Source organism: Diplotaxodon limnothrissa, linkage group LG17 (genome assembly GCF_057381915.1).
Source record: "Diplotaxodon limnothrissa isolate DT_005_m linkage group LG17, D_limnothrissa_male_GT1.1, whole genome shotgun sequence".
NCBI classification, from domain to species: domain Eukaryota; kingdom Metazoa; phylum Chordata; class Actinopteri; order Cichliformes; family Cichlidae; genus Diplotaxodon; species Diplotaxodon limnothrissa.
In genome coordinates, this window is record NC_140612.1 from 39,848,163 (window position 1) to 39,862,551 (window position 14,389).

The 14,389-nt window shown below is 43.2% G+C and overlaps 1 protein-coding gene across 1 annotated transcript in view; it reads right to left on the minus strand.

Moving 5' to 3' along the window:
• pde4ba (phosphodiesterase 4B, cAMP-specific a) overlaps positions 1 to 14,389 on the minus strand; it is a 75,545-nt gene that overhangs the window by 48,363 nt on the left and 12,793 nt on the right. The window contains exons 2-5 of the mRNA XM_085375761.1: positions 10,085 to 10,279; positions 7,787 to 7,823; positions 7,444 to 7,514; positions 4,910 to 4,962 (exon numbers count right to left, since the gene is read on the minus strand). Coding sequence (XP_085231887.1) covers positions 4,910 to 4,962; positions 7,444 to 7,514; positions 7,787 to 7,823; positions 10,085 to 10,279 — 356 coding nt within the window. The remainder of the gene's footprint in view (positions 1 to 4,909; positions 4,963 to 7,443; positions 7,515 to 7,786; positions 7,824 to 10,084; positions 10,280 to 14,389) is intronic.

Genomic DNA, 14,389 nt, shown 5'->3' on the forward strand with positions numbered 1-14,389 from the left:
ATCTCAATGACACATTTCCACACTGCTAATCGGCCAAACTGAGACACAAGCGGTGTGTATGCGACTAAGGTCTGGAGAGTTCACGAGCCCTTTGCCTCACATATATCCTGTATGACAGCATTTCATCACAGAGGTCGGCTTGACGAGGAAATCAGGTCATACCTCCGCGAGGTTCTCCCAGCTAAGTGCGTTACTAATGGGATATAATATTTCCTGACTCTGTTATGACACCATAACACACGACAGCTGCTTTGGGTCAGTGGCTCGCTATTATTTGGAATTTCTCAGCACATGTGAATGCGGATCTCAAACAACCCATTGGTGACTGTGACGTGATAATGGCTCTGTGAAAACAATGCGTTTTCGTCACTGAGCTCAATAACTGTAACGCCAAAAGACTCCGAAGCCTTAAGAGTGGACAGTAGCACAGCTTTTAAACACTGTGTGCATAAAAACTGATTTAAACCCCAATATATTTACAACATCTTTCAATGTACTCACTTTATCTTCTTGTTCAAGTGAGAATGGGGACATTAAATTATTTTTAACCTGCTACCTGCTGTAAGCTGCGTAACATATCTGATGCTCCTGTGTGAGAACAGCCCAGGTATTTGCAAGTTGACGTCACGCGTCCTTCTACCTGCGTGGCAGCATCTTCACTTTCCAGAAGTGAAAATACATCTGAGCAGACTATCTGCACTAATCTGATATATGTACACATGTGAAAGACTACCTTTGATTGTCTCGACTTGATTGTCCCACCATTGCCTTGAGTTAAATTCACATTACTTTATGATTCCAACACATACTCTTTTCACCTAGTTGTCCGACTTATTGCATAAATCACTTAACAGTTATCTAGAAACCAATCTGATCTATCTCCAGTAGTTCATCTACGGCATGTTCATCTTTGTTGTGTGAGAAAAAAAGCGTACCGTACTTTTCCTAACTGTTGGGTACCGTGTGATGACAAAGGCACTAACCACACCTGACACTCAGAAGTTGTCAGGTGTTCAAAAGTACAACTTCTAAGTGTGCTTTTGAACTGTAACACTTTAGACCACAGGGTGTGGATTAATACGATAACAGAAATCTGTGGACATTTCCACTTACTGCTGAGTAGAAGTGATGGACGCATAACAATCCCTCACCACACACTGGTACCAATGAACCTAGAGACTTTCCCCACATCCACCTTTTGTCAGATTCACATTTGAAACATACAAATAAAGAAACAATACAACCAAGAGCATCATCCAGCAGCTGTCTGTGGCATTACGTTTCAATGCAGGCTGCAGAGTTTCAGCAACAAAATGTCTCCGTGTCAAAGTTTCCCTCAGCAACATGCTGTAGCCTAAGTTGCTTTGGAGGCAAAAACCAGAGTGATATTTCTTTCAGCTCTCTGCTCTCATAGGATTTCTACGGTGACGATATTTATGGCAGCACTGATGATACGAAACCTTCAATTCCTCCAGTTTAAGCAAAGAGCAAAACCTGCCAATGATTGTTGAGGTTCTCATTTAACAACCACTTTATCCTAATGCATAGTCTAATATGATCTCTATATATTTGTAGATTAGAAATCTATTAGAAAATTACTAGGTCATTGAGTTTATTGTTACTTTTTTGAAGATGATTTTCTGATTTTTTTCATTTGCCTTTCGTGTTATTGTTAGCAGAGAACACGTTTTATTAAAATTGAGAGCAGCTGTTAACATCCGTTTGACTTCTTTCAGGAATTCTATTCAAAACATGGCGCTTCTTCCATTTTTAATATTATTTTTCTCTTTAAGAGATTCAACTCGTGTCCTTAGAGAAGGTGAAATGGATTCGGCACCTGAGAGCGACGCGGTTTGCACTACTGTAGGTATTTACGTATTATATCATTGTGTCAGCATGTGCATGTTTGTGCAGTGTGTGGGCACAGACAATAGGCCTTTGTCTCTTCGTATCCTATTTTTCTGCAGTGGGCTGACACACACACACACACACACACACACACACACACACACACACACACACACACACACAGTTCCTCCTGGCTTCCGTCAAGTTACAAGAGTTTAGAGACAGCAAAACAGGAACAATCTGATCTTCGCTTCCTGCCTCACGTTTCCTGCCCCATCAACCCCCCACACCTCCTCAAAATAATGGCAATGAATAAAAGAGCGAAAAGATGGCGATGGTGGGAGAGAGAGATGCGGTTGCATGTGCATATGTGAATACAGGTAGTGTGAAGTGAGGACGGGGCCAAGAGAGTCATGAGAAAAAGGTGGGACTGAGTTCAGAAGTGATTCTGCGGTGGGCAGGCGATGACTTATAACAAGTTTACTACACGAAGTGACGACACTGGAATACTTGATTAAAAGTTTTAAAGTGCGTTGATGCATTTTAAAGGTTTCCTTACTTATCTTATGATCGCTTGAAAGTTTCCCACACTACTGACATACTCTTACACCTATGAGCAAAATGAAGTCACGTAGTTTGGTAATTAGAAGGCTAACCATCGACATTGCTGACAAGCTTTTGCAGTAACAAGCAGACTCCAGTGAGGTATTCGGTCAATTGCAGCTCAGCGCATCTGCAGCAGTGCTGGCGGCATGACTGCGGAGGACTTTAGAATGCACGGGTCAAGTCAGACTTTGGGAAATACCCCTCATGGGTCTCTTTGGAACTAAAACGAGGTCATTCATCAGCTCGTGAGGCTAGCTTAAAAGCATGATCTCACATGAAAAATTACAAAGCAAATGGAAATGTGAAGAAGCCTGCGGTGCTGTTGTGTCAAGTTCATTCAGACTTCTGCTCCTCACTAAAACACCTCTCCTCTTTTTTTTTATAACTTTTACTGTTTCTCTGAGCATCTGCGTGTGGTGCTAAATATGTAAACAGATTAATGATTCAATTTAAAGAAGGTTGGTTATGCTTGAATTTGTTGTGCAGCCTGTTAAGGTGGCCCAGCGTAGTGCTGTTGAGACATGCATGTGGGCCGCAAGTGTAAATAAATGTTTCCATGAATTGGAGGATTAAACTGTCAACTCCACTCAGTAATTCTTAAACTTTGTGACTCTCAAATGACTGAACTTGAACGTAATACGCACCAGTAATTTTGCGACACCCATACAAAGAAAGGTCACAATGCACGTTATGCAGCTTGGTTATGACACACACACACACACACACACACACACTAACTTAGAGCACCTGATGAACTGCGGTTCTGAAGAAGGAAGTGAAAACTCAGTCCATCTGCTTTGACAGGAAGTCAACAGAAGCCACATACAGGCTTGCTGACGTCAATCAGAGCCACAGGAACACCTCCCTACAGCGCGCGCGCGCACACACACACACACACACACACACACACACACACACACACACACACACACACACACACACGCCAACATTACTCACAATACTTGATGATTATATGATATAAAGTGAGCATCTTATCAATCCGCATCCACTGCAACATTGTACAGAGTTTGGATACAATTGCACGAAACGCTCACTAACACATGTCGCTGAGTTAACTGTGCACACAGCAGCGCGCACACACACACACACACACACACACACACACACACACAGACATTGTATAAACAGCATAATGCGTTACTTCCCTTTCAACGACATGAAGTCATGTATTTGAGCAATAACACAAACAGACCAGTAAGGACTAATTCAACAACAATGTGCTGAATTATGACTTATTTGGACTCAAAAATGAAAGAAGATTAGAAGCTGTCTGATCCTCCTGAAGAGCTCAATATGGAAGCTGCCCCAAACAAAGGAGACTAAAGAAACTGTGCGAGGCTTCATTTTCACTGGGTTAACCGTGATACCTTATCTGGCCTGAATGGGTTTCATGTCAAACATCTTGGTTATTTGATGGTTAACTGCCTCGCCATTCTCAGTTTCACTGTTGCTCATCTCGGTCTCTCTTTATACAACAACACATTGTCTGGGACTGTTTTTAATACCCTTTGCAGACAGTGTGGGAACATCTGCCTACAGATGCGAGGTCTCATAGTTCACTCTTTTAATAAAAGAATGAAAGACAAATGTTGATGCATCTTAAAATGAATATTTTGGGGAAAACATCATTTTTAGTGCACATTCAGTTATCGCCTATGGCAAACGTGACATATAACTGTGTGCAAAGACTGCATTTCCTTTTAATCTCGTGCAGCTCCTGTCTGGTTTAGCTGGTTGCCGTGACATGACGGCTTTATAACGACACTTGAAGGAGACCTGCGCACATGTCCGATGTGTACACTTTTAACCGTAATTACTGCTCGCGCCTCTGTGAAACGAATGACCTCGGCTGAGCAAGTGCACAAGAACAAATCTTAGCACTACACAGAGGACTGAAAGGACTTTTCACTTTCCAAAGACACAAATAAAGTTATCTTCGCCCGTACATGTACTCACACACTGCCTCTTACTGGCCTGGACATGTACGAGTACAGTACAGAAAGTCACACGGCTGCTTAAAATCAAGTGCGATGAAAGATGAAAAGGGAGGTCTGCTGTTTTCTTTAAAGCGAGCTGGTTTAATAGGAAAAACTGTGTGTGCAAGTGTGAGTCTCAACCGCCAGTCTAATTGCAATAGAACAAAGTTAATGAGCTTGATGACAAAATAGTCCGGGTTACAACGCTGGAGATGGAGACAGATGGTGGGGGGGAAAAAAGAAAGAAAAAAGAAAATGTAAGTGGTCACGTAGGCGAATTCACGGGACAAGGAGAAGACAGGAGATAGAGCGAGGAAGGGAGGGAGGAGGAGATGATGATGAAAACAAGGAGAATAGAGAGGTTGAATGTGTGCACCAGATATAAAACAAGATAACTTTGTATCTGGTAGCTTGGCACAGGTCAAACATGTAGGGGGACATTTCTCTGAGCTGCTTACCCGGGAGACAAACTCTGGTGACTGGAGGCTGAGTTGTTGCTGCAGGAGAGCGCCTGGAAGGACGAAAACAACACAGAAAGGGGGAAAGAAAGATGCTATAAAACAAAGACTACCACAGATATATATTTATATAGAAACACTAGCAAATCTTACTTGAAAATTTAAAAACCAAACACAAAACAAACAAACAAAATAAACAGATTTTAGAGGCTCTGGCAATAATATATAGATATGTGGACGTTGCGTGGACTCCGGGCAGTCCTGTGGAAAAACGAAGTACCCCATGATTCATCAGCTGTACCCCACCTTTAGCTGCGATAACTTAAAGTAACTGTTTTCTGTATGACTGTCTCACACATTGTGTGGGAATTTTGGCCTACTCTTCTTTACAACGCTGCTTTAACTCATTGATGTTTGTGGGGTTGGTTTATGCACAGCCTGTTAAGGTCCTGCTACAGCATTTCAAACAGGTCGAGGTCTGGACTTGGACCATCGCTGCTATGCTTGAGAGAGCCCTCCACAGACCTGCTTGACAGTAGGTATGATGCTAATATGCTGTGTTTGGTTTTCTCCACAGTGGTGCTGTGCACGACAGCTGAACATCTTCACTTTGGTTTCGTCTGTCCAGAAGTCGTGCAGTTTGCTCAGATGCAGCTTTGCAAACTTAAGCTGTGTTGCCATACATTTGTTTCTAATTATACTTTTGTGAACTTAAAACATTTAAAATGCTAACTGTGGCTAGCTCTTGGGTTTTCTGCAATTCCTCTGAACATTGCACAGTCTGACTTTGGGCTGAAGTTGCTGCATGTGCGTCCACACCTGGGAAACACACACCTGAATGCTCTAGAGCAGCAAACTGAAAAAGTGTACGTTTTTTAAGCATTTAGTTGCGTGTTTACATGTTGCATTTCCTGGTTGAACTGTGTGAAAAGTTTCGAACAGTCAAGGCAGGGGTTGCAGTGTATAAATAGACTGAATACTTTTAGGTGGAGCTGGTCAGTGTTCTGCAACATGTTGCTAAACACATCAGTTTTAACCTCCTGAGAGCCCGTGTCCTCATATGGGGACATTACTGTTTCCTTCTTGCTCTTTGCTCAACTGTGTGAATGTGTATGAAAAAGTCAGTATAAACAGACTAAATGTTGGTATTTTGGCAGTGGCCGGTGGGCTGAAACACGTTAAAGACATTAATCTTAACCTCCTGAGGCCCCGTGTCCTCATATGGGGATGTTGCATTTTGGCTTTTCTGCTCATTATTCTCTATTCAGCTAAATATTTTACACTTTTTTTGTTTTGTTTTATGCTGTACAATGAACCCACCGTCCCTATTTTTTTAAAAGTTTAACTGAGCTTGATTAGTATAAAAATAACCCAAATAAGAAATCGGGTTAAGTGAAAACTGTGCATGTGTGCTGGAATGGCGAGCTCCAGCTTATGTGTGTGTTTAATTCAGTATACGTGAACGATCCACGTTTGTGCGCCGTGTGTGCTTCTCAGTCTTTGCTCTTGTCTGTGTGGAGCTATCAGAGCTAAATGTAGGTCAGACGGGCTTCAGGTAGTCAATACAGAAAACTGAGCGTTAATTCAGCCTGAGGCAGAGCAGAGAGCTTTTAGTGTCTTTAGAAACACATATTCATACTTAAACCTTCACAGTGACGAACAGAAAGAAAGGTGGCCTACATACATATTTCTAGTACATCTAAATCTGCAGTCGCACTCCACTGGGAGAGATGATGCTCAGTGTGCTGCTGCAGCTTAAAGCAACACTGTTGAAAAACGGAGCACTCTTACTTAACTATAACTATAAACGACACGTATATTGTTGAAAAAAAAAAAAGCTAGCCTTTTGAAAGAGAGAGACATGAAAAAATTGAAAAACTAAATAACGACACATTTTCTTCTTCTTTTTGGCATCTGAAGAGAGATTGTAACTAGTCTCCTGCGTTATCGTATGCCAAACGCATATATGCTGCAGCGGCCTCTGAAGTGGTGCACGGTGAATGCCAATGAGTCACTTCATGCGTGTGTAGCTGCAGGAGTGTTTTTCTGTTTGTGCTTCATGTGCTTCATGACAACAGAGGAATTCCTTATAGAGCATTTGAACCGTGCCGTGCACAGCAGAGAACTATTCCTATTGCTCTGGAAACCAGAGAGGAGAAGAATTAAAGATTCCTTCGGCTGTAGCATCGTGTTGAGTTAACTTTTCAAATCTAGCTTGTACTCATTTTTGTCTGTCTGAAGTATGTAGGGTCTTCACTGGACTGGTTTAACTGTTCTGCTGCACTGATGTCAAGCATCCCACTTCAGTCCCACTGCAAGACAATGCCTCCCCCTTGTGACAAACTGGTGGAACTGCAGACGGCAAGCGTTATTCTGATTACTTTCTAAAATCTAATATTATTCTGGGAAAAAAGCATTTACACTTACCACAAAATATGTGGTAAGTTATGTAGATTTCAGCTTGATTGATGTGTATGCATGAATTATGCCAGCTCATTATTTAAAATATGCTAGAAGCCACTAGAGGTACTTACTTGTTGGAGGCACACTGGACATTGGTCAGTACAGTGAAGTTATTCCTTACACTTCGAAGGCTTGCAAGAACCTGAACAAGCAGAGAGCGAATCAGTAGCATTCTTCGCACTTTTACTTATTTACTTCAATTTAAACATTAGGACGAATGTTGCTAGTCCTGTTCAAACTGAGCCCTTTTTGCACCGCATGCACATTTCAAGCCTGCATTTTAGATTTCAGTTTTGCAACTACTTACATGAATGCTGATAACCGTGGTATTTATTGAAAGATTTACTTAAAATAGGCTTAGTTTGAAGATAAAAACATAAATGTGTACATACAACTAGATAACGGGATATTTACCTGAGCAAAAGGTGTTACGATCAGGTCATCACCATGTCTAAAAAGAAACAAACCATCGTCAGCAAAATGCTTGGATACAAAATATATCAAGAAAATGAGAGAACTGTTAAGAAAAAGAGCAAAAAGAAATGACCCAAGCAGCTTTGTGCAACAACCTAATAAATGGGAAGGAAAGTATCGTGGGAGAACGCGTACCTGGGTCAAGGAGGCCTCGATATTGAGATTAACCTATTTTTGTTAGCTGAGGTGGGGACAGAAAGTGACTCTTCTGTGGGTCCAAAAATATTGTGATAATGTGGTCAGTGAGGAGATCCTTATATAGTTAGGTCCATATGTTTTTTGGATAAAGGCACAACCTTTGTAATGTTAAACCTTTCAGCAGCCTTTCAGCTTTAATACAAGAAGGTGAACAAATAGATGGCACGAACTGCTTAGGAATTACAGACTCAGAAGTAACTGGACAAAAGTTTCTAGAATTTGTTTTTGGCAGCTGTTCACTGAAACCCTTGATACGAGGTAAAATATGAAATCAGTGCAGTGAAGGAGCCCATCGTTAGGCCGAAAAAACTGAATAAACCCATTGTAGGAAAAGAGATTCCAGGACTGACCAAATGAACAATTTGGTCTGTTCTTATAAGGAAGGCAGCTCAAAATATTCCTCTGTAGGCCAGGAGGATGAGGGATTCTTTCCTTAGTTAAAAGGTTCAATGTCACAACAACTAGCCAAGTCAAGAAGTCGCTCCCAAGGAAGTGGTCAAAGTTTACAGATGAGAGACTCCTTCATGGACAGAAACAGTGAAGGTGCCAACTACAGATAACATTCAAGACCAGGAAGAGAACATCTAAGAGAGATGTTTCCAGAAAAAACACTTTGGCTTGATGAAGCCAAGACTAACAATACACTATTTTCAGGAAATGTTGTCAATATTCTTGCAGTAATTTCATTGTGATCGTCACTACTTACGGTGAACACTCAGTGGCCACCTGTTCAACTGCTCATTAACATAAAATACCCAGCCAGCCTGTCTATCATGTTGGTGCCAGACTGGCTGGTCTGAATATTTCAGAAGCTGTTGATGTGCTGGGAATTTTCCCACACAAACATCTCTTGGGTTTACAGAGAATGTTCTGGAATAAACAGAAAAAATCCAGCGAGCGGCAGTTCTCTGGGCAAAAATGCCCCGTCGATGCCAGAGGTCAGAGGAGAATGGATAGACTGCGTCGAAGAGACAGGATGGTAACAGCAACTCAAATAACCAATCGCTGCAACCAAAATATGAGGAAGAGCATCTCTGAACGCTGAAGGAGATGAGAAGCAGAAGACCACAGCAGGTGCCGCTCCTGTCAGCTAAGAACAGGTTGAACAAACTCACCAAAATCTGATAACAGACGATGGGATGGTGCCTGATCTGATGAGTCTTGATTTCTGCTGCCACATTTAGGTGGCAGGGTGAGAATCTGTCCTTTCTCCTGCTGCTGATGAAAGGGTGTGGTGCATAGAGCATCATTTAAACACCACATCCTACTTGAGTATTGTTCCTGACCAAGTTCATCCCTTTACCATCCATCATAGGTCAGATCATCTCAAATTATCTGATTACTTGATCACGACACATAAATGGCCTTCACAGTCACCAGACTTCAATCCAACAGAGCGCCTCTGGGACATGCTGGAGCGGGAGAGTCGCATCATGGATGTGCAGCTGACAGATCTGCAGTAGGTGTGTGAAGCTATCATGTCCATATGGACCAAAATCTCAGAGGAATGTTTGCAGCACCTTGTTGAATCTGAGTAACAGAACCTGGTAATAGCAAAGTGTACCTAATTAAGTAACTATGGAGTGTATTCAGTCAGTCAGTTGATGTCCACTGAGCTACGTGCACAGTATGACAACATACTGCACGTATTAGTTAAATAATACTTTTAATGTACTAAGGTCAAGCATAGTGAAACATCTTCATTTACTGGAAGTGCAGATTACGAAAAACATTTCCTCACATGTAAAGTGATGATTGTGCTGAATTGACTCCTCCGATCTATGACATGCAAAGCAGTCAGCACAGTGAGAATAATTTTCGAGAAGAGAGCAGTAGTGTTTGTGGTGGAGGCCACATATGCAAAACCTGGAATGCATGAACACAAACCAGGACTGACTGCGTCTAACAACCTGTGGCATTTTGCACCGTTAAAAAGCTGCAGAATCAAGTTCACTTGAGGTGAGAGCACCTCAACACCTGACCCTAAAAAACATACTTACTGAACTAATTTCAAACTAATTGCAATTTATTTCTACTCACAGTTCAGAGGCGATGGAGGAGTTTCGTGACATGGACTTGGGGGACAGTTCATAGTCGCTGTCTGAGCGATAGAGGAAGGACTCTCGGCGCTGGTTGTGACCTGGGAAGTTGGTGTGGAGGACCAGACCGGAGCCAGGGGAGGCCTGAGGGTCCAAGGGGCTGCAGCTAGAAGAGGGTCCATTCTCCACATCGAAGCTGAAAACATAAACGCACAGTTAAAAAGCGAATTCTTCGCTGTTTCACTGTTTCATTGCTGAGAATATGGGGGCTAGCTTTAAGGGTCAAAGCAACAAAAGACTCCACCAGCATCTTTTGCTTCTGGCTTTCCTCTAATTTCATCGCGTCTCTCTTTGATTTCCTTTTGTTTTCACTATCAGGCAGCCTGACCTTGACCTAATTTTAATGGTGGAGCGTGAAAAAAGGGCAAGATGAATTCTTCCACATGTCAACATCCTATGAACAGATCGCGCTCCCACACACACACGTATATTCATATCTTGTGGGGACATCTAATTGACATAATGCTTTCCCTAGCTCGTCACCCTAAACCTAACCATGAAAAATGAATTCCTAACCTTAACCTAATTGTAACCCCTGTTCCCACCGTTCAAACTTGTGGGGATTTTGGTCCCCATAAGGGCCGTTGGTCCCCACAAAGATATGAATACACGCTTACACACACACACAAAATAAATCATGAATAAACCGGACAAGAAAGGGCAGAGTGACACACACCGGGGCGCACTGTGTTCCTTCACTGATGACAGTTAGTGAGAATGATGCTGCTAAATTCATGGAAAGAAGAACGTGGAGGAATGGAGGAAGGGGAGGTTGACCTCCTTACGACACCCACTGAGAAGGAGGACCTTGAGACTCTAGAGACTGTAGGTTTTTTTGGGGTTTTTTGGCTGTGGTTTATCCTCCCAGACATTTTTCCAAAGAAACAATCTGCATGTGACATTTACTTTCTTGTATTTTTCTCTGTACTTTACGCTTGTCAGCTTCTTTTCTTTTCCGTCTTTATAGTAAACACACACCTGCAGGAAGTGTGCCGACGGTTGCGCTACAAACAAACAAGCCATAAAGAATAATATTAACTAAAATTAGTTTATTGGATTTCCTATATTGTGATTTTTCCCCTGTATCTCTTCTCCAAAGCGGCCACTCTTCTTTTTATCATAAGAAAAGCTCAAAGTGGTAAGTGACTAAGTGAACAAAAGGCACCGAAACAGGCTTTATACTCCTGTGACTATCTGTAAAGCATTTGGGAATGAATGAGGAGGCGTTCTGGGTTTTTCTCCCCCCTTTCTTTCCTTCTCTTCCTATCCCCAGGGAAAGTCAGATGCAAAAAGGCAAATAATGACCATCTGGGTCCAGACCCAAAATGAGAACACATGTGACGTGAGCAAAAAGCTCTGCGATGAAAATAAAAAGCAGCGGCAATTTGGTGCAGCGTGAGGAAGTTTATATGGTTGCAGTTTTTCAAGCTCATATAAGAGTATTAAGAAAAACAGGAAGTAAATGAGACAATAAAAACCTCAACGAGCACGAGCTCCATTTAACTGCATCACAATCACGGGCAAACACAAACAAGCCGCAGCATACACTTTCTGCTTCTCGGCTCCTCCCATCGATGGACCGTCGACTTCATGTCATGGGCGGTTCAAGGAGTCACAGACATGCAGAGACGCAGCTTCTGTGAGGGTGCAATAGCATCCTTACTGCCAGCCAGCAGGCCAAAATGTAGAATTACATATCAATGTAAGCTGTGTTTATGTTAAAGTTATTGAAAAAAGAAAAACTCATTTTAAAATGACTGTAAGATTAAAATAATGACAATTTCATGATAATTAGAAGGATGTGACTGATTAAAAGCACATATGTGGGGAAATTAAACAGCTTTAACACATCTGCTCAATTCAAGGCATTCAAAGCTACGACAGAGTGTAAAACAAGCTGCTACGGAGATACAGGAGCAATAATAGTTTACATAAAATCCCATAATTCCACTGGTACTGGGAAGATAGTGGCATAATGTGAGAGGTGAAAGGGAAATGGTACAAAAATACACAAGTAACACCAAAAAGTACGTAACTCTGTGGTGTGAGCTGTTTTCTTATTTATGGCGACATGCACCTGCATCCACACCCATTTGGTGTGGATGTTCGGGATTTATCTCATAATATTTAATAAGCTCATTTGTTGTAGGCAACAACATCTAAATCTGTCTGTTAACACATGCTGTCAGGTAAATGTAACGAAAGCAAAAGTTGGAGTGGAGGCACAAAACCTCTAGAGTGGAAAACGTGGACTCAATTTGAGAACACTTAAACCTCACGTTGAGTCATATCCCATCAGAGGGATGTTATGCTAATGTGAGTCATGGAAGAAGGTGTTGTGGTGGTACCGTTACACAACAGGAAAACACAGTCAACACACAGTCATGACAGCCTTTGTCTTTTGTTAGCAATACCACACGATTGGATGTCCTAAAAGCAATTTAAAGTGTATAGACAGCATAGTATGCTTAGACCTGTGGAAAAGTCATACCAGGAAAGTCTAAGGAGCTTGGAAGGAAAAGTGTCTTTGTCATCCGAGAAGCTTCTTCAGGTCTAGGATGAGAGGTGAAACGTCTTCAAGTAACTTAATGTGGGATTCATCGGGAAACTAGCGGATGATACCGTGGAGACAAAGACTATCACAACGTTTCCCAACCAGAAGCCGTGGGTGGATAAAACCATCCGCGACGCTCTGAGATCCCGCACCGCTGCCTACAACACGGGACTCATGACGGGGGACATGGACCCGTACAAAGCCGCGTCATATAACGTGCGGAGGGCGGTGAAAGAGGCGAAGCAGCGCTACGGGAGGAAACTAGAGTCACAACTCCAACAGAGTGACTCTAGGAGCCTGTGGCGGGGACTAAGGACAATAACGGACTATAAAGCACCAACAACCGGTATGACGAACGCGGCCGTGACTCTGGCAGACGAGCTGAACACTTTCTATGCTCGCTTCGAGGCTGCAGCTAAGGACTCCAACAATGCTAGTGTTAGCGGCGCTAACGGCTGCAGACAGGAAGATACTGCCAGCACCGGAAACGTGCTCGTCATCTCCGAGCATGAAGTAAGGAGAGCCTTCAAGAGAGTGAACACCAGGAAAGCAGCAGGACCAGACGGCATCCCAGGTCGTATCCTAAGAGACTGCGCATACCAGCTAGCTCCTGTGTTCACTGAGATATTCAACATCTCTTTACCTCAGTCGGTGATCCCCACATGCTTCAAAGAGTCCATCATTGTTCCTGTCCCGAAGACACCCCACCCTGCTTCTCTCAATGACTATCGCCCTGTAGCCCTCACCTCAGTAGTGATGAAGTGCTTTGAACGCCTGGTCAGAGACTTCATCATTTCTTCACTACCAGACACACTGGACCCACTACAGTTCGCTTACCGTCCAAATCGTTCCACAGACGATGCCATCTCTCATCTCCTCCACACATCACTCACTCACTTGGACACTAGAAGGGGGAATTATGTTAAAATGCTCTTCATAGACTACAGCTCTGCATTTAACACCATAATTCCCTCCACACTCACCACCAAGCTGGAGCATCTGGGACTCAGCTCATCTATGTGTCAGTGGATCTCCAACTTCCTAACTGGCAGACCACAGGCAGTAAGGATGGGCGGACATGTCTCAGCCTCCACCACTCTCAGCACTGGAGCCCCCCAGGGGTGTGTTCTGAGCCCCCTGCTGTACTCTTTGTACACATATGACTGTGTGGCCACTACCAGCTCCACCACCATAATCAAGTTTGCTGACGACACCGTCGTGGTGGGCCTGATCTCTGATAACAACGAGACGGCCTACCTGAAGGAGATTAGGAATCTGGAGAACTGGTGCCAGAGGAACAACCTCCTTCTAAACGTCAGTAAGACAAAGGAGCTGATAGTGGACTTCAGCACTAAGCAGGAGAGGAACTACCAGACCCCCGTCATCAACGAGTGCCCAGTGGAGAGAGTGGACAGCTTCAAATACCTCGGAGTTCACATCACGCAGGACCTGTCATGGTCCTGTCACATCAACACCGTGGTGAAAAAGGCCCGTCAGCGTCTCTACCACCTCAGACGCTTGAGAGACTTCCAACTGCCCTCCAAGGTGCTCAGGAACTTTTACTCGTGCACCATAGAGAGCATCCTGACGGGAAACATCTTAACCTGGTTCGGGAACAGCACCATGCAGGACAGACGAGCTCTACAGAGGGTTGTGCGGTCAGCTGAGCGCACCATCCGCTCCGAGCTCCCT